Here is an 18,922-nt window from a genome sequence, read left to right as displayed (position 1 = left end):
AAAATGGCGACGATCAAAATGGCAGTTTCTAACTTGAACGAAATCCATTCACTTGGTATGCGATCTGAGTTTGATAAACCTGGAACCAATGCAAAAATCGAGACCCGAGTACCAACATCGGTGTCAGAGGTGTCGATGTTCATCACATGACTGCCAACTAAGACATCGCTGCTCGAATTAATCCACACGTATATCCTCAATTCATGATCGGACGTGCTTGCACTGCTGCTTGTCCACCTGACAAATCTTTCATTCAGCTAGGGCCGTTTCTGAGACTGGTTAAAAATTGCGCGAATAGTTTATTGTCCTTCCCCTACACCGCCAATTAGCGTAAGGTTGGTTTCGTATAGTGTGAACAAAGTTCAACATACATAGATACCCGAGTACGATTCCAAATGTCATATAGCATTGCTGCGATGGGCAAATTCAACATTGCTGTTGGCATACCAGAAGTTTAATATCACTGAGACGGTTCTACTAAAGATTACTGATGACCTCTACAAGATCAGCGTTGGTTGGCCTCAATTTTCAGCCACCTTTGACACTATCGACAATTAGATACTTAGTTGGTGGCTATGGTCAAGGTTCGGTGTATCCGGTAGGGTACTGGGGTGGATTGTTCGATTACAGTTCGTCAAGCTGGGTGACGAACAGCCATTGTCTATGACATGCCTAGTTGGCACACCACAGGTAAACATCCTCGGGCCCTTCCTATTTTCAATATACGTTTCTCCAATCACCAATTTAATCTCATGGTTTGACATCTATTGCAATCAATATTTTTATGATACACAAAAAGCTGCTTAATCCAAAAAAATTGGAGGTTCTGCTGGATGGCACTCTGGCTCAGGCCTGAGTGCCAACCACTCGTTTTGGAACAAATTGAGCGAAGTTCAATAGCTTGTGATAGCGATTTATGGTAACAAATCAAACAAACACAAAACGCTCGTTAAGTGAGACACGACTGTGTATTGCAGTGGGGCCTTGCCTGGGATAAAATTCCTTTTGTGGAAATTCGCATCGGTTTTCCCGCCAAAACGCCACGGCCTCATCTCTCATGTTCTCCCAGACGACTTCCGCGTCCGATGTGACGTCAGAGGTGGCAGCCTGGGGCGACCCCGTGACATCAGAGGAGGCGACCACGTGCCATGCCACAGTGAGGTACATGGCCAAGAGGGTGGTGAGGTTCATAATGGCCGATGCAGCTCCGCTAAGGAAAACAAAAGGATAATTTTCAAACATGTACACTTAATAATAAAACGTATACATTTTTTGTGAGATATTTGTAAATTGCCTTAGTCCAAGGTGCTTTACAATTATTGTGAAATTGTACACGATATAATAGTAATTAAAATAAAGATTAAGGTTGTTATTAAAATTGGTGGTGTAGTAATGGTGACAGTTAGGACAGGTGGGGTGATTAAGGAGGGGTTGGAGTAGTGATAGGTTTTGCGATAGGGGCAGTGATAGGGGTTGGGGTAGGCATGGTCGTATCTGGGGGGTGGGGACAGGGAATATCAGAAGCACGGGATGGCAGGGTGATGGGAAAGTGGAGAAGAGATGGGGGTTGTTTTAAAGGGAGGAAGGGAAGCTGTAGGTTGTTATGGTAAAGATCATTGCTTCGTGTGCTGCAGTGCGAGTTGGTTCCAGTGAAGGGGAGCAGGAACTGGAACGAGATCATGACTGCTAACACGGCGAGGGAAGCACAGAGAGGGACGGTATAAACTGTAAGTGTAGAGGACGGGATGGGACAGAGTAGTAAGAGATACAATAAGTAAGATATAGTGGGACAAGCCCATGGAGGGATTTACAGACAAGAGTGAGACATTAAAACAGACAGCGAAAGTCGACAGGGAGCCAATGATGTTGGGAAAGTAGAGCAGAAGTCAGCGTATTGTGGGGAAGGTTAAAATGATCCGAAATGATGTTATTGGAGAGGAGTAAAGTAGTAGGCAGGAAGACGTAGAAGAAGAGAGTTGCAGTAGTCAAGGTGAGAGAAAACGAGGAAGTGAATCAGTAGTTTAGGAGCTGATAGTGAGATGAGGGGATGGATTTTGCGAATATTGAATAGGTGAAAGCGACAAGTGTGGGTAGTCGCAGAGATGTGGTGGGAGAGGGAGGAGTTGAAGATTACCACGAGGTTGCGAACAAAGGAGATAGGGGTGCGGGAAAAGGGAGGGAATTAGAAGGTAGCACAGGGTAGACGGGAGTGGAGAGAAGGGAAGAAAATGATTTCAGTTTCATAAGGATTTATGGAGAGGTAGTGGCATGACATACAGGACTGGCCAGTGGTTAAGCAGTCAGAAAAAATGGAGGGCAGATCAGGACTAAGGGAGGGAAAGGAAAACAAATCTAGATTTCGTCAGCGAAAAAGTGATTGGGAAAAATAAATGAATAAATTACAGCTTTCAGAGGTAAGATATCGAAGAAAAAGAAGAGCAAGTTTCTTTGGACAGATCCTTGAGCGGGGCACCAATAGTCATGGGGGAGGAGGTAGGGGGAGGTATAGTAGTTGAAAAAAACAGAGGAAGTTCGTAAATAGAGATACGACCGGAACTAGGATAGGGGTGTGTTAGAGATACCTGGATAGGGTGGGAAGGAGTGTGGGGTGGTACACAGAATGCTTATTATATCATTTTGTTTACCCAGAAAAGCATCACTGAGTCTCAAAACTTTTTTTTCACGAGGGTTCTGCCAAGTTGTCAGAGTACAGGCAGTCCTCGCTTAGCATAGAATGATGTGACTCGTTGTAGCGCTCTTTGTTCTGGAGAACATTTTTACTCAATTGCCCACTCACTCATTCACCTTTTCACTAACTCACTCACTCATTCAGCCATTCATCCATCATCGGCGATCACTCGGGGTCGAGTATGATTGTCCTCCTGGTGGGTCCTGTTTGTGGATATTCAGATGGCTGAAGAGGACGATCCAAGATCCGCAAATTCTGCTGCAATGTGGGCAAGGGTATGTGATGGTGGTGGTGGATGATGGTTGGGCCTTTTTGGTAGTAAGCCTCTCCTTATATTGTTATCGCTTGTCCTCTGTGGCACGGCAAAGTTATTTTTTATTGAGTGTGACCCCCTCGTGGACTGCCTTCCTCCACGTGGTTCTGTCCTGAGCAATGTCCTCCCTATTGGTGGTGTTGATGTGACACTTATTGAGGTTGATCCTGATGTTGTCCTTGTAGTGCTTCTTCTGTCCTCCGGGGACCTGCTGTTTTTTGTTTAGCTGGGAGTACAGGACCTGTTTTGGGAGGTGGGAGTTGAGCATTCTAACAAAGTGGCGAGTCCATCTGAACTGGTATTGGGTGATGGTAGTGGTGATGCTGTTAATGTTTGCTTCCTCCAAGACACTGGCGTTAGTGTGCTTGTCTTTCCAAATTATCCTCATGATTTTGTGAAGGCACCTTTGTTGGTGCAACTCCAGGGCTTTAAGGTGCCTACTGTACGTGGTCCAGATTTCAATCCCATACAGTAGGGTTTGTAGACGTGAAGTTTAGGTTTTACCTAGATACCACGATCTTCAAAGACTCTTTTCCTCAATCAGGAAAAAGGCTCTACTGGCACAGTTTAGGCGGTGGTGTATTTCCATGTTGATGCTTGCTTTAAAGGAGAGAAGGCTGCCAACGTAGAAAAAGTGATCCATATTTTCGAGGGTGACATTGTCAGAATGTATTGCTGGGGCCGGTGTCTCGTCAGGTGGTGGTTGGTGGAGAATTTGTGTTTTTTATGTTTAGGGCCAGATCCAGGAATTTGTATGCCTTTGTGAAGACATCCAGGACGCACTGCAGGTCTTCTTATGAGTTGGCAATGATGGCATTGTCATCTGCATACTGGAGTACCATGATGGAAGTGATGAAAACTTTGCTCTTTGACTTGAATATGTTGAGTCTGCCATCTGTTCTGTACAGGATTTTGGTCTGTGAGGTGGAGGATAGCATCAATGAAGATTGAAAACACGATGGACGCAATGATGCGGCCCTGTTTAACCCAGGTTTTCGATATCAGGATATTATTTTGGGAGTTTTGCACCAAGAATATTCTGGAAGTGCTATCATTGCTGGTATCTCGCAAATTCTCGATGTTAAGTCTTGGCCATCTCAACCTTTTTTTCATCAGTGTAATATACATAGTGGAGCGGATCAGGCAATGGCCTGTCCAATAGTCGTCTGCACTCGTCATCGCTCTTCTGATGTTCACATCACGACAGTGCTTGGCTTGGACAATGACATAGTCATTGAGAAGCCAGAGTTTGGAGCGGGGTGCATGCAGGATGTTTGGAATTAGTTTCTCTGACGTAAGAGTATGTTGGTGATGATGAGGTAATGCTAAACAAATTTGGTTACGAGAAGAACTCTATTTGAGTTGGTATTGCTGACACCTTTCCTTCCAATTGTGCCTCTCCAAAGGTCATGGACCCGGTTGACCCTGGCCTTAAAATCCCCAAGAACAATAATATTGACTTCCTTAGGAATACTTGAGAGTATTGTGTCCAAGTTGGCATGGAAACCCTCCATTTCCCCCTGTGATTCCAGGGTTGGGGCATAGACACTCACAAATGTGGCTATTTGGTTGTTAATTTAGTCGGTATGAGCTTAATGTAATGAATCACACAAATAATGACACTATGTAACACAATTTTTGTTCCTGGGTAGTAAGTGTTAATTCGTAATTGGTGATGCCTAAAAAGTATAGGAAATGGCTACTAATCTTGATTTGAAGCTTTCGTGACTGGAGGAATCCACAACGTTTTGGGCGCAACACAAGCTTTCCCACCTGATGATGGACACTTGTGTTGCGCCTGAAACGTCGTGATTTATTTTATTTTCTACCTACGTGACTTTACCGAAAGAACCAAAGAGTATAAAAATGGCTATTATTCCCCACAAATTTTGCTTTTGTGACCAGGACAGTGATATTTTGACATGTATCTATTTTCAGTGAGAAAACTGGCGAATTTGTGTCTTTTCATTCACATCAAGTCAGAAAACAACAACATATGAATCAAAATTAACATGTATTTTTACTAAAGCAATTTCAAAAATTATTACAAAAGATTTAGAAGTGAGTAGTTTTTCGAAATTTACGATTAAACCATAAATCACTTTCACGAATCAGCCCCAAATGTAGTCTCCCATTATGTTCTAGTTACACTATCATGGGTAGAGGCGTTCAAAGTCCAGTATATCCTAGTGGAAGCGCTTGCTTTGCTCCTCCGAGTACGCTCCCATGTTCTCCTTGAATTTATCAGGATGAGCATCAAGGATATGAACTTTGAGGGACATCCTACAGCCCATTGCCCCGTAGTTCTTCACCAGAGTCTCAACCAGCTCCACATAGTTGCCGACCTTGTGATTGTCCAGGAAGCCACGAACCACTGCAACAAAGCTGTTCCAAGCCGCTTTCTCTTCATTAGTGAGCTTCTTGGGGAATTCACTGCACTCCAGGATCTTCTTCATCTGTGGTCTGACGAAGACACGGGCTTTGACCTTTGCCTCAAACAGCTTAGGGAAGAAGTCTTGAAGGTACTTGAAGGCTGCCGACTCCTTATCTACAGCTCTGACACATTGTTTCATAAGGCCCAATTTGATGTGCAGTGGTGGTATCAGCACCTTCCGGGGGTCCACCGGTGGCTGCCACTTAACGTTATAACTCCCCACAGATAAATCGGTCCGCTGTGGCCAGTCCTGTCTGTGGTAGTGCGCCTTGGTGTCTAAACCTTTTGTAGTAATTTTGTATTACTTTAGTATAAATACATGTACATTTTGATTCATATGTTGTTTTTTTCAGACTTTACGTGAACGAAAACAAAAATTTCGACCGTTTTCTCATTTAAAAGAAGTACATTTTAAAATATCAATGTCCTGGTCAAAAAGCTAAGTTTGTGTGGAATAATAGCCATTTTCTGTACTTTTGAGGCATACGCAATTAGGAAATAACACTTAGAACCCAGGAACAATTTTTTTTACACACAGTGTTATCAATGGCGTTAATGATGACCATGGATGGGACACATAAACTCACGTGACTGCACAGTAGGCCACGCCCACCTGTGGAGCAATCAATTCAGGGTACAGGGAATCTATTGATATTCGGATGGAAGCTGTACATGGATTGAGCAGCGAGGTGTTGTCTAACGTGCGGTCGATTGGTGTGCATCTGGTCATAATTACAGATGCACTAATGCTCCTCAGAAGAACAATTTGAAATAAAGAGTTCCTGTTCCATAACTTTCTGATGTTTCTAAGTGGTGGAGTCACTCGATCCTTAAGAGGAGGGAAAATCACTTGGAAATAAAGAGTTGCAGTTCCACAATCCTTTGGTGTCCCTTGGTGGTGGAGTCACTCAAACCTCAAGAGGAGGTCAGAACACAATGCAGCGTATCCTCTCATTGCCTCCAAACTTGTCTATTCATGTTGTCTTTATTAACCGGCCTGTCTTCCGGTTACTATCTCCAGGAGGAGAAGGATAGGGCAAGCCAGTTTACACTTTTTTGCTGTAAAAGTCATTGTCATTTGGCTGTCGAGAGCTTGCTTTGCGTGCGTGGGTAGCTGACTGTCGTTATTTACTTTATATAAGAAAAATTGTGTTTGGTGCATCCGGCATTGTTAAACACGCACAATTTTTTTTCCAATTGTGTGTGTCAAATGGCAGATAAAATGAAATGAGAAGCACATGTAACACCTATAGGGTTCACATATGCACCACGGCCCGGCATCTTGGCCTCAGGTTTTGAGGGTAGGTCTAAGGACAATTGAAGATTCAGATCGAGTTTTGAAACCCTCCAGTTGTGACAGGAGTCATGGATCTTTATTAACCGGCCTGTCCCCTTGTTACTATCACCGGGAGCAGAGGGATAGGGCGACCCGGTATATTTGCATGCCTTAGACAGACAGTCATGAGGCGTTAATTGATGACGACAGGGAGTTCTGAGAGGTGGCTGATGAGTCTTTTCTTAATAGCGAAACCAACTCCATGGTTCCTGGGTTCATCAGCTGGTTTACGTTTTCAGAAGAAGGTGTAAATGCCGTTCTCCTCCTTAATGTGCCCATCATCTGCCAGTCCGGTTTCAGAAGAGTGCAGAGATGTCAATCCAAAATCTTCTCAGTTCTCTTATGATGATCACAATTTGTCTCTCAGGTCGATCGCTGGTTGAAATTTACATCACAATTCATACATTCCAGGCTCCAAATTTATTTTTTCTTTGTTTCTTACGACTGGACGTGGTAATCCAGTCGGGAGTTTTGAGGCAGCCTGTTTTAGGGCACTTTTTCCAGCCCCTTCCCCTACTGGGGTAAGCAAAGCAGATCTCAAAAAGGGCTGCTCAGTCATGGGTGCAGCTGCTCAAAGCTCTATCTGCCTCTGTCCACAAGCAAGACGACTGAATCAAACACCCACTGCCTGTGTGCCAGTTCCTGGCTCGCTGCTGCCAGACTATCACTATCATGCTCTCGTCACTCGTTGCTGATTGCCGCAGGGCTTTGAATCCAAGATGTGCAAGATATTGTTCCCTTTCAAAAGGACGCCTGCGCGTAACATCTTGTAATCTGGGGAAACAGATGCACATGCAGCCACAAACACGGTCCTTGACAGAGATAGATCAGAGTCCAATGGCATGGAGGCCACAACGATTGGCAACCTCTCTCTGCTGCAGCCTTCCTCCGCCTTCACAACCGTTGTGACTTGAGGTCATCTTCTGCCTGCTCCACCCTTCATGGCTTTGTCTGGACACTTCCCCCTTGACATTACCGCTATGGGTGACTCTACCGGGAGCGTAAACCCATATTGATGGCTAAGCTCCAGACGGCATCGCTAATGGAATCTCAAGAATGCACAAGCTGCTCCACCACGGCAAGGTGGAGATCATCGGAGAAGGCCATTCACCAACTCACGCATTCACACACTCATTCACTCACTCATCCATTCACCTACTCACCATTCACCCATTTACCAACTCACTCACTCATCCACCCACTCACTTATTCACTCATTCACCCACTCAACTACTTATTAATCAACCCACGCACTCACTCGCTTGCTTAATGACGTAACCAATCCCCAGCTCATGTACTCACCCATTCACCTACTAAGCTACCCACTTACATACTCACCCATGAACTCCCTCATTCATAAACTCACCAATTTACTTACACATACTCACTCAGCCACGCACTTGCAGGCTCACTCACACACTTACCCACGCTCGTACCCATCCACTCACTCATTCACACACTCACTTATTCACTAACTCACGCACGCATTCCCGAACTTACCCACTCACCTACGTATGCATTCATCCACCCACGCACACTCACTCACCTACCAAATTACTTACATTCCCATTCACCCACCCACTGTGTTTCGCTCCGGATGATCGCTGCTGTGTGTTTTGATTTAGTGTGCTGATCTTAAAGGTGCATTGAAAAATGTTGATACTCCGACTGATGCTCCTGCTGTTGTGGAGTGACTCATGCAGCCAGCTATGGCTGCAGAGTTTGGTAGTACATGTTGTTTACGTCGTTTATTGTGAAAATTCGGTCACAGTTCCTATGACCACTGTTTCATTGCTTTTATGACTTTATTTTGGTGATTTTCGAAAAGTTTTTTGGTTTGGCCATGTTTGTTTGTTGTAGTACAGAGTTAGACTGGTGGCCTTAATCTAAGTTGTCTTGTGGTTGTTGTTGTTTGACTTGCATCTCACTGCGATTTTTGCACACAGTGTTGGTGTACAGTGCTTTTTCTGCAATATTTTGCTGTCTTTTCTTGGATGTTCTGTTTGCACAGTCACTTTAAGATGTTTTCTTGTTCATGTTTTAGTTTTTGGTTTGTTGCGGTTGCACCCGATTCAAGAGCCGAATGGCTTACAGGGCTATACCTAACAAATGAACTTGAACTTGAACACTCAATCCCCTATTCACTCGCACACTAAACAACCCAGCCATTCACTCAGTCGTTTACCCAGCCACACAACCACCTAATCACTCACACACTCACCTATTCACCCACTCAATTCACTAACCGATGCACTCCCAGACCCACCAAACCAGTCACTCATCTATCCACCAAACCATTCTCTCACCCACTCACTCGAACAATCACACAGTCACATATCCACTCAATTGTTCACTTGTTTACCTAATTTCTTACCCTTTCATCCATCCAACCTCTCACTAATTTACTCACGTACCCAGTCACTCACACGTCAATTCAATCGCCGATACAAACTCACTCATTCACCCACTCACTCACACACTCATTCGCTCACTCATTCACTTACCCACCCAACCACTCCCTCACCCACTCATTCACATACTCACCAACTCACCCACTCACCTGCCCAACCCCTCACTCACTTGTTCATTCGGTCACCCACTCACTCACCTACTCATTCATCCACCTACCCTCCCACTAATTGAGTTACTACCCACTCACTCAGCCATTCACTCACTCACCCACCCACCTATTCACACATTCACCAACCCACCAGCTACCCACCCACTTACTCACACACTTTCTTGCCTACTCATTGACCCACGCACTCAACCACTCACTCACAAGGCCATTCACTCACCCACTTACGCACCTACTCCATTTCTTACGGACTTCCACACTGACTCACCCAGTCACGCACTCAAGCTCTCACCATTCACCCTCCCACTCACTTACTCACCCATTAACTCACTCATTCATGCACTCAACAACTCACTCAGCCAGATGCTTACTGGATCACACACTCACCCACGCACTATCTCACCTACCCACAGACTCAATAACCTATTCAGATATTCACCCACTTAACTACTAATTCATCCACGAAATAACTAACTAAATAGCAAAATGTCACACTCACTATCGCGCCCATTCACTCACCCACGAAATGACCCACCCACTCACTCATTTATCCACCCACCCATAAAATCACCCAAACCACTCACTAAGCCACTCACTCAATCATCCAGGTATGCATAACCTAATCCACCCACTCATTCGACCACCCAATAATTGAATCTTACACCCACACACTTACCAAAACACCAACTCACTATCCCAGTAACTCATCCACCCAAACCATCCACTCTCACTCATTAACTCACCCACCCACTCACTCACTCAGACGCACACACACCTAGTCACCTACCAACTCTCACGTATTCACTCATTTACCTACACATTCATCCATCTACCATCTCAATAACTTACTCAGTCACACCCCACATGTCCAGTCAATTACCCATTCACTCACCCACTCGCATACTCACGCACCCACTCACGTATTCATTCACTAACCATGCCAACCATCTACCCACTCAATCACTCATTCACCCTTCCACCTACTCATTCATCTACCCACCAACGCACTAGCTTATACACTTACCAACTCACTCACCCATCCACTCACTTACCCACCCACGGACCAACCCACCCACACACTCACCCACTGTCCTAGTATCTCACCCGCCCAACCACACACTCATTGATCCACTCACTCGCATGCTCATTCAGTCACCTATCCACTCACTCACGTATTCATTCACCCACTCTCCTACCATCTGCTCTATTCACCCTCTCACTAAATTACTCACTTATCCACTCTTTCCAACGATCAATCACTCGCCCACTCACCCACTGACTTGCCCACTCACCCACTCACTCATTCACTCATTCACTCACTCATTCACTCATTCACCAATCCACGTATTCAGGCATCCAATCACCCACTTGCTTACTCACCGACTAACCTACTCACCTATCTACCCCCTCACTCACCCACTTACTCACCTACACACCGACCCATGCACTCAATCACATGCCCATTCACTCACCCAGTAAACCACCCACTCACTCATTCACCTATCCACCTAATCACCCACCCACTCATTCACTCTCTCACTCAACCACATACCCACTAACACACCGACCCACCCACACACTCACTCACCAACTCACTCTCCCAGTAACTCACCTACACAACCACCCACTCTCACTCACCACCCACCCACCAATTCACTCTCCCAGTAACTCACCCACACACCCACCCATTGTCACTCACCGCCCACCCACCCAGTTACTGAACGAGTCACCTACTCACTCACCCACTCACTCACCCACTCACTCGCTCACACACTCACCCACTCACTCACACAGTCATTCATCCATTCACTCACCCACCCACTCACCCATCCACCCACTTACTCACTCATTCACCCACTTACCCACTTACTCACTCACTCACACACTCTCACACACTCACCCACACACACAATCATCCACTGATTCACACACTCACCAACTCATCTACTCCAGAACTCACTTATGTATTCATTCACCAACTGACTCACTTTCTCATTCATGCACCCACCCTCAATAATTTATCCACCCACTCACCCACGAACTTACCCACTGACTCACCTACTTACTGACCCACGTGCTTAACCACTCATTCCACCACTCTCTCTCCCCAACTCACTCACCTCACTTAACCACTCAATCATATGCCCATTCACTCACCCAGTAAGCCACCCACTCATTCATTCACCCATCCACCCAATTACCAACCTACTCACTCAATCACTTATTTACTCGTTCATCCACTTCCCTTCTCATTCATCCACTCAACAATTCACTCAATTGCTCACTTCCACACTCAATCACACGCCCATTCACTCACCCAGTAAACCGTCCACTCACACACTAATTTACCCATCCACCCAATCGTCTTTGAATGCCAGGTGGACGTCAGAAAATTGTGGTGCAGTGTTGAGTTCATGAATGGGTGGTATATCAAGGAGTGCGTCGAGTATGAGCAAGTCTGTGGGGTTGGTGTTGTTGAGGAGAATATCAAAGTGCTTTGAACATCTCTTAAATATATTTTTTCAGTCCTTGAAAATAGTGTTGCCATCAGCAGACCTGACTGGGGCGGTGGCTTGTTTTGGGGGGGGCATAGAGGGCTTTGATGGCATCATAAAACCCTTGGGTGTTGTTTGTGTCTGCGAGGCTTTGGATCTCATCTGCCTTTTGGACTCACCAGGTGTCATCTATGGCACGGAGAGCACGCTGGGACTCTGCTTTGGCCTTGGAGAGGGAGGACTGGAGAGTAGGAGAGTATGAGTTGGAAAGTAACGGCTTTGTGGGCTTGGCGTTTGTTCTGCAGCAGTGTGTGGATGCCGGCAGCGTTCTCATAGAACCAGTCTTGGTGACCCTTTTTTGGTGTACCTGACTGATTCGAAGGCTGCCTCAAGGATGGCGCCACTCAGTCCATGCGGTGTTGGGGTCGGAGTCTGGGCAGATTGCGGGGAGTTTGATGGAGGGGATATGCCGCAGTGTTGTTAGGGACAGCTGGATTTTTTAGGGCATTGCAGTTGAGGCTCTTATCTGGGGCCTACATTCGATGGCATGGATGGATATAAATTCGGAGCTTGGCTTTGATCATACGGTGATCAGTCGCAACATTCCACCCCACGCATGGCTAGGGTCACTAGCACCTCCTTTTGGTCGCACTGATGACGATGATGTAATCTAGCAGGCGCTAGTGTTTTGAGCAGGGGTATTGGCATGGGTTCTCGTGTTTGATCCTTCAACTGGAGCATGGTATTGGAGATCACTAGGTGTTGTTCGGAGCATGGGGAGAGTAGCCGCTGCCTGTTGCTGTCCTGCTTACCCTCCCTGTGGCGGCCTAGTACATGCTCCCAGATCTGGTGTTCTGAGCCCATACCCGGCATTGAAGTCTCCCGTGAGGAGTAGCTTGTCAATACGCGGTGTGTTTTAAATGGCAGCGTCGAGAGCTTTACAGAAAGCCTCCTTGGCGCCATTGTCTGTGTCCAGTGTAGGAGCATAAGCACCGATGAGCATGGCAATGTGCCCCCCCCCTCCCCAGCCAAGGTAATGTGCCACATTATCAGCCCCTCACTAATGCCAAAAGGGAATTCAGTGACACATTGAAGGATTGAGGTTTTCACAACTAAACCCACTTCTTGGAGGCGGCGAGCATCTTCTGGAACACCCTTCCAGAAGAAGGTGTAGCCCTCACCAACCTCTTTGAGAGAGTCTTCTCTATTGAAGCGGGTTTCACTGAGTGCTGCAATGTTGATGTATTTCCTGAGTTCATGGGCTACGAGGGCTGTCCTTCTGTTCTGTCAGTTTTTTTCGTTAGAGTTCAGGAGGGTGCGGACATTCCAATAAACAACTTGAAGGAGCAAACGAGTCTTCGATTTCCTTGACTTTCGGCCGCTGAATGGGACACTCCGGTGTTAGCAGCTAACCACCCGGAGTGAATGGAACAGTCAATTTATAGTCCACCTCTTCTAGGTCCTTCCATATCAGGGGTGAGCAGTGTGGGGGTTGCTCAAACACGATGGAAGCTGCCAAGGAGACACGACGCTGTTCCATCCCGTGTCTCGGCGACCTACACTCCATTGCCGCCTACTTGCAGAGTTTGGCTAGATGCTCCCAGTCACATCCTTTGAACTGCACCTTCCGCCATTCGCTGTTGCCGCAGGGCTTTAAAAGATGGGGGGGAGGTTAGGTTGGAGCAAGAGGCCTGCGCTAGGAGTGGATTCAGGTGAGGCTAGGGGTGTGCACTACATATGCCCGCCATCTTCACTTAAAGCAAACAGACGTATGGCCAGAGCTGCAGGGGACTGCCGGAAATCCGATTTGTTGAACACCTCCATTGCAGGTCCCCACCACAGACTTGGAGTCAGGGGGTTTCTCCCCCAGTTGAAGTTTACCCACAAGGCAGTGGGGCAGTGTTTGGCAAGTTGTAAATGCCTTTGGGGACCACTACAGTTCCGAGATACCCTACTGGTTTGGCCTAGTGTCGCGGTACACCAGTAACCCGGGGCTGCCAACGGGGAGGCAGAGTAGGAGACTTGGTGATGGAGAGGCTTTGTATTGGCAAGAAGACTTACGCACTCTACTTCCTGTTTCACCATGACGGCTAGCCAACGGCAGCGTTTGACAGCATGGGTAGCAAAACATAGCAAACATGCAAGCAGAGCAGCAGGCAGGCATACAAGCAAGCTGGCATGCACCTAAGCTAATCATGATTACTGCACTAGGCGCATCACACACTCACCCACTCACACACTCACCCACCAACTCATTCACTCACCCACTCACTCACTTATTCATTCATTCACTCACGCACCTACTCATTCATCCATCCACTCACCTACTCATTAATTTACGCACCCACTCACTCACAAGCTCCACTTACTCACCGATCCACTCGCACGCTCTCTCTGACTTACCCAACCACTCACTCAGCCACCCGCCCACTTACTCACTATCCCTTCCACCCACTCACCTACTTATTCACCCACTCACTCATTCAGCCACCCGCCCACTCACTCACCCACCAACCCACTTACTCACCCACTCACTTACTCACCCACTCACTCACCTATCTACCAACTCACTCGCCCACTCACTTGTCCATCCACCTACTTATTCACACATGAATGCCGTTGATACACTGTTTTTAGATATCGCTCTAGAGTTTTACGCTAATTTAATTGGATGTGTACAAATACTATTAATATTGAAAGAGGTGATTCGACTGCTTTTCTACGGCTGTGTTGCTTATTTTCTCCACAAATGCACTCATGATTGCTCTATTTGACGAAGGTGAACGATATGAAGAACATCATCATCTGCAGCATTATCAGCAGTATCATGAGCATCATTAATATCATCATTATCAGAATCAACACAATTGACATCGTAAGCACTGCAGTAGCAACGACAACCTCAATTTACAAAATCAGCATCATCATCAACGTCTGTTTCAGCATCATCAACGTCGTTAAACAACATCGTCATCAGTATCATCATGTAAGTATCTTGACGTTCTTTCGCTCAGTATGTAGCCCACCGTGCTAATCATTATCGACATCGCAACCACTAACAACACAATGACTCACCTGTCCTGATGGTGATGTTGGTGATTGTTGTATTGATAGTTCTTGCGATGATGCGGACTTAGTTTCATGTAATGATATTGTTCATGTGATGATGATGTTGTTGATGTGCTGATGCTGTTCTCAATGTCTATAAGGCTGCTGCTGATGTTTCTTATATCTGATGATGTTGACAATGTGTTTGGCGTTGTAAGTTGAACTCAGTTGAAGTTTTTTTTTAAATCAATGGAAATATCGATTACATCCGGGACTGAAGCAGACCCAGACACAGATGAATACAAAGCTCCCCTGTGTAGCCCACACAATGTAGGACAAGTGATGTTAATGAGGAGCACCTATGAAGGCCGGCACGGCACAAGAGGGGGTGGGTGACCAGCACCACGCCCGACCGCATTTGTCTCCCCAGCACCAATATATACACATCGTATCAGATACTCATTTGAGGCTGAGTCAACCTATGGGCGACCTAGGAGCGGTTCAGATACTCGTTACTGGGGTTGATCGTGGTAGTCGTGAGTGAGAATCGAACTCAGGTCTGCCTGGTTCATAGTGCAGTGCGCTAACCACTGTGCCACCGCTCCAAACACACACTCACGCACATTCCATAATGAGTGGTGGTGACGTTACCACGGAGCTTTGTGCCAGGCTACGTGCACTTTTTTCCATTTATACATTTTTATTGAGCATTTGTACATGTCCGCAACTTACAGTACACGGCCTCCACGGAGGGTGTATGCGATCGGCTGAACGGTTAGGGTCTTCTGGGTTTACAGTTCCATTATATGGGCAGGCTTTATGGAGACGGAGCCATTTCCTAACGGGGGAGAGGGAGAGGGTGAGAGGGAGCATAGCAAGAAAAAACATTATTTGGGAGGCGTAAGTGGGGGGAGGGTGCTATGGATTAGCTGCCACGTGTTAGATGAGTTAGGCCGTTAAGGTGCTGTGAGCCTGCCAGCTTCCCGTCACACCGCCCCCTCTCTGCGCCAATAACGGGGGCTCCGGGGTGACTACTGCTCTCCTCTGTCTCGGTTCCTACTCCGTGGTACATCCGGAGAGGGGCTCGATTGGATGGGCAGAAAAGGAAGTGGTTTCAAGATTGTTTTCGATTCTGCCTCCTTTTTATAACCGATATGTTCCATTTAGGCCAGTGTGTACAATCAATGTTACCAATGTTTTAGGGAGGGAGGGTAAGAGTCCTTTCAATTACTCAGTATGACCTTCCCAGTCGAGATGTTTCAAGGCCTGAAGTGGGGTGTGTCTTTGAAATGAAAGGGGGTTTTGGAGTCGAGTGGTTGTACAGAGTTTGTGTTGCTGACTCTGTTAACGTGTCTAGTGATGTCTGCATATGGTTCTACCACGTCAGGACATGTCCAAAAGGCATGAAAATATATTTTGAGGTGGTGCCTTATGGGCACCTGGGGCAGTCCGGGGGAATTAGAGAATTTTACTCTCCTCTCATTAGTGACGTATGTTCCATGCGTAAATTTAAACTCGTTTTTTTTAGTGGGTGCGATCTAGGGCATGTCGAAGGGGTACACCAAATGTGTGCCTACTTTTAGGTGGGGGGGATAGGTTGACAGAGCGGTTTCTCCCACAGTCCCATAGTTTTTGGCCTAGCCAGGTCCACCTTTGAGTGGAGGAGCGGTATGCTTCTGCCATGTATTTCTCGCCACCTGACACTAGCCACTTGATCGGGGGTCAGGTGCATTGGAGATCCGTATTCGGGGTTTTGGTAACAGCGTCCCTTGATCTAGAGTCTTACCTATAACAGTGGGAGTTTGTGAGGCCAGACGAGTGGATGTGGCTCCTTTGCCCCTCAGTGTGGTCACGATAGAGAGGGCGTGGCTGTCTCACAACTCGCAGCCAAAAGAGACTATGTGGCCCTCGGCGTGGCGTGTCCCCGCACTCCAGCAGTAGACACACTGCTCCGATGCCTCTCCGTACAGTACACTCAGCTCGGGGTATGGCATTCGCAGTTTCTGAGGTGGCACTGCTTGAGGTTCCTGTAGCAGTGGGTGTGGTTCCTCCATATTCCAGCAGTGGACCAGACCCTCCTGCTGCACGAGGTTTGGTTGCTCCACACTCCGACAGATGTTCAGTCCTTCGTGCTGGTGGTTGTTGGCTGATGGCTGGTTCCTCTTCCTACCGCGTGAGTCTTCATTTCTCTGACTCCCCAAAAGTGGTCTTTGTGTTGCCTTTTTTAACACTCTCGTTTGCATAATCTGGAGCAGATCAAACCTAGATGCTTTGTTGAATGAATCATGCCCAGACTTTTATCACTTTTCATATCATATTTAGGCATGCTCCAGCTCCCACTTTCACAAACAAGCAAAACTTTTCATACCCCCCCTCCCTCCGCAAACACACATCGGACAAACTGAATGTTGGAGGATGGATTCTCTTTCACCTCATCACATAAGTGTAGTGTAATAGCGCTGGCTGGTGGACAGCAGCGATAGCTGTTGTGGACAGACAGTACACACGCCGGTGAGGGCATGCACGGGGTGTGGGCAGAGAGAGGTACTAGGGTAAGGGTCACAGAGGACGCAGTCTGGAGGCCCCTGGAACTTGCTAGCGGGTTCGAAAATGGAGGCGTGGTCAGGGCGGAGCCAGGCCGTGCTGGGTAGCATAAAAGAGCCGAGAGCGGGGGGCTCAGGGCGGCCGGTTCTGGGAGTGGACTCGTCTCGTCGTTGCTGTCGTCTCGTCGCCGTCGTCGCTGCCATCTTCACGAGATATTTCGCTGCTGGAAGTTGTTACCTATCTCAGTCAGCACCATCAGTGTTTGACGGTTAGGGTTGTGTACAGGTAAGGCTAAGTAACGGTGGAGAATGTGAAGACGAGACCGTGGAAGTTGTGAATAAAGACGGTGCCTCCTAGAGACTCAGTCTCTGAATTGCTGACACTACACATGTTTAATCTCACTCCTCATACGTTGACCATCTGACACATTTTCTTGGTTCTTTCGGTAAAGTCAGGTAGAAGGGAAATAATAAAATAATAAAAATAAAACATATTAAAATAATTCTCACAACGTTTCGGCCACAACGCAAGCAGCCGTCCTCAGGTGAAGAACAGGTCTGTCGGAAAGACAGCATCTAAATAAAACACCACCAGGCTTGGAGCATATATTTAAGCTGGGTTGGAGGGGGAAGAGCGCCTTGACAAAATAATTTGCATATCAAGAGGATTTTAGCATATTTATGGGAAATGCAGATATGGGATTAGTCACTACTTGTGAAATGCGTAGGACATGGGCGGGGGGTTTCAAAGTCATATTATGCCCGTGCATTATGCAGGATTAGCAGCATCAAAGGGAAGGGATAGGGGTAGCATTAATAAAGGGAAGGAATGTTAATAGTATGTAGCTGCAGTAACTAAACCACCACGTAAAAAACTAAAGTATAAACTACATAGTATCATCAGTATACTAAATATACTCTCCAATAAGCTGAGCTACTAACAATAAGTAATACATTACAATTCTATGTCGCAAAAAATAGAATATGCTTCCAGCTAAACCTTTTTCTCTTACATCACACGGGTCTACCCCGTACTATATACTGCCATAGACAAACCCAACATTAAATTATATACTGTATTACTATACACCACCCTATACCTTCTACTATACATTGTAATATTACACTATGTATTATTCTACCCACCCTACTGTATACCACACTGCTGTATATTCACTATACAATTACGATACTATATATTACCTTATACATTGTATTAAACATTTCAATTTTATACTATTTATTAATATACAATCTGCTATACACTATACCATTGACTGTCGCGTGAAAGATACTAAGCGGAAACAACGAAATATGTCAGTGGGAGAGTGGTGATAGGAGACTTGCAGCGGAGCAAAGAATCCATTCCCTGCGGAGAATACAAAATCAGATTCCAAAGAACACAGGATGAGATGTTACTATCCTTTGTGCAAGCACTTCCAAGAGTTCATGAACAGTGAGCCTGGTGAAATTTGGGGAGCGCATC

General features: G+C 46.4%; 1 protein-coding gene across 2 annotated transcripts in view; it reads right to left on the bottom strand.

The window, feature by feature from the left end:
• Positions 1 to 15,115, bottom strand: part of LOC144737489 (uncharacterized) — a 71,092-nt gene extending 55,977 nt beyond the window's left edge. Inside the window, exons 1-2 of one of the 2 annotated variants that reach the window (XM_078620204.1) lie at positions 14,921 to 15,115; positions 989 to 1,210 (exon numbers count right to left, since the gene is read on the bottom strand). In XM_078620204.1, the coding sequence (XP_078476330.1) occupies positions 989 to 1,210; positions 14,921 to 14,988 (290 nt within the window). In that variant the 5' untranslated portion in view covers positions 14,989 to 15,115. The remainder of the gene's footprint in view (positions 1 to 988; positions 1,211 to 14,920) is intronic. The other variant, XM_078620205.1, reaches the window with a different exon arrangement.
• Positions 15,116 to 18,922: the final 3,807 nt, after the last annotated feature.

Source organism: Lampetra planeri, chromosome 70, assembly GCF_965212315.1.
Source record: "Lampetra planeri chromosome 70, kcLamPlan1.2.h2, whole genome shotgun sequence".
NCBI classification, from domain to species: Eukaryota; Metazoa; Chordata; class Hyperoartia; order Petromyzontiformes; family Petromyzontidae; genus Lampetra; species Lampetra planeri.
The sequence above is the reverse complement of the archived record's forward strand: the minus strand, read 5'-3'. Positions and strand labels throughout refer to the sequence as shown.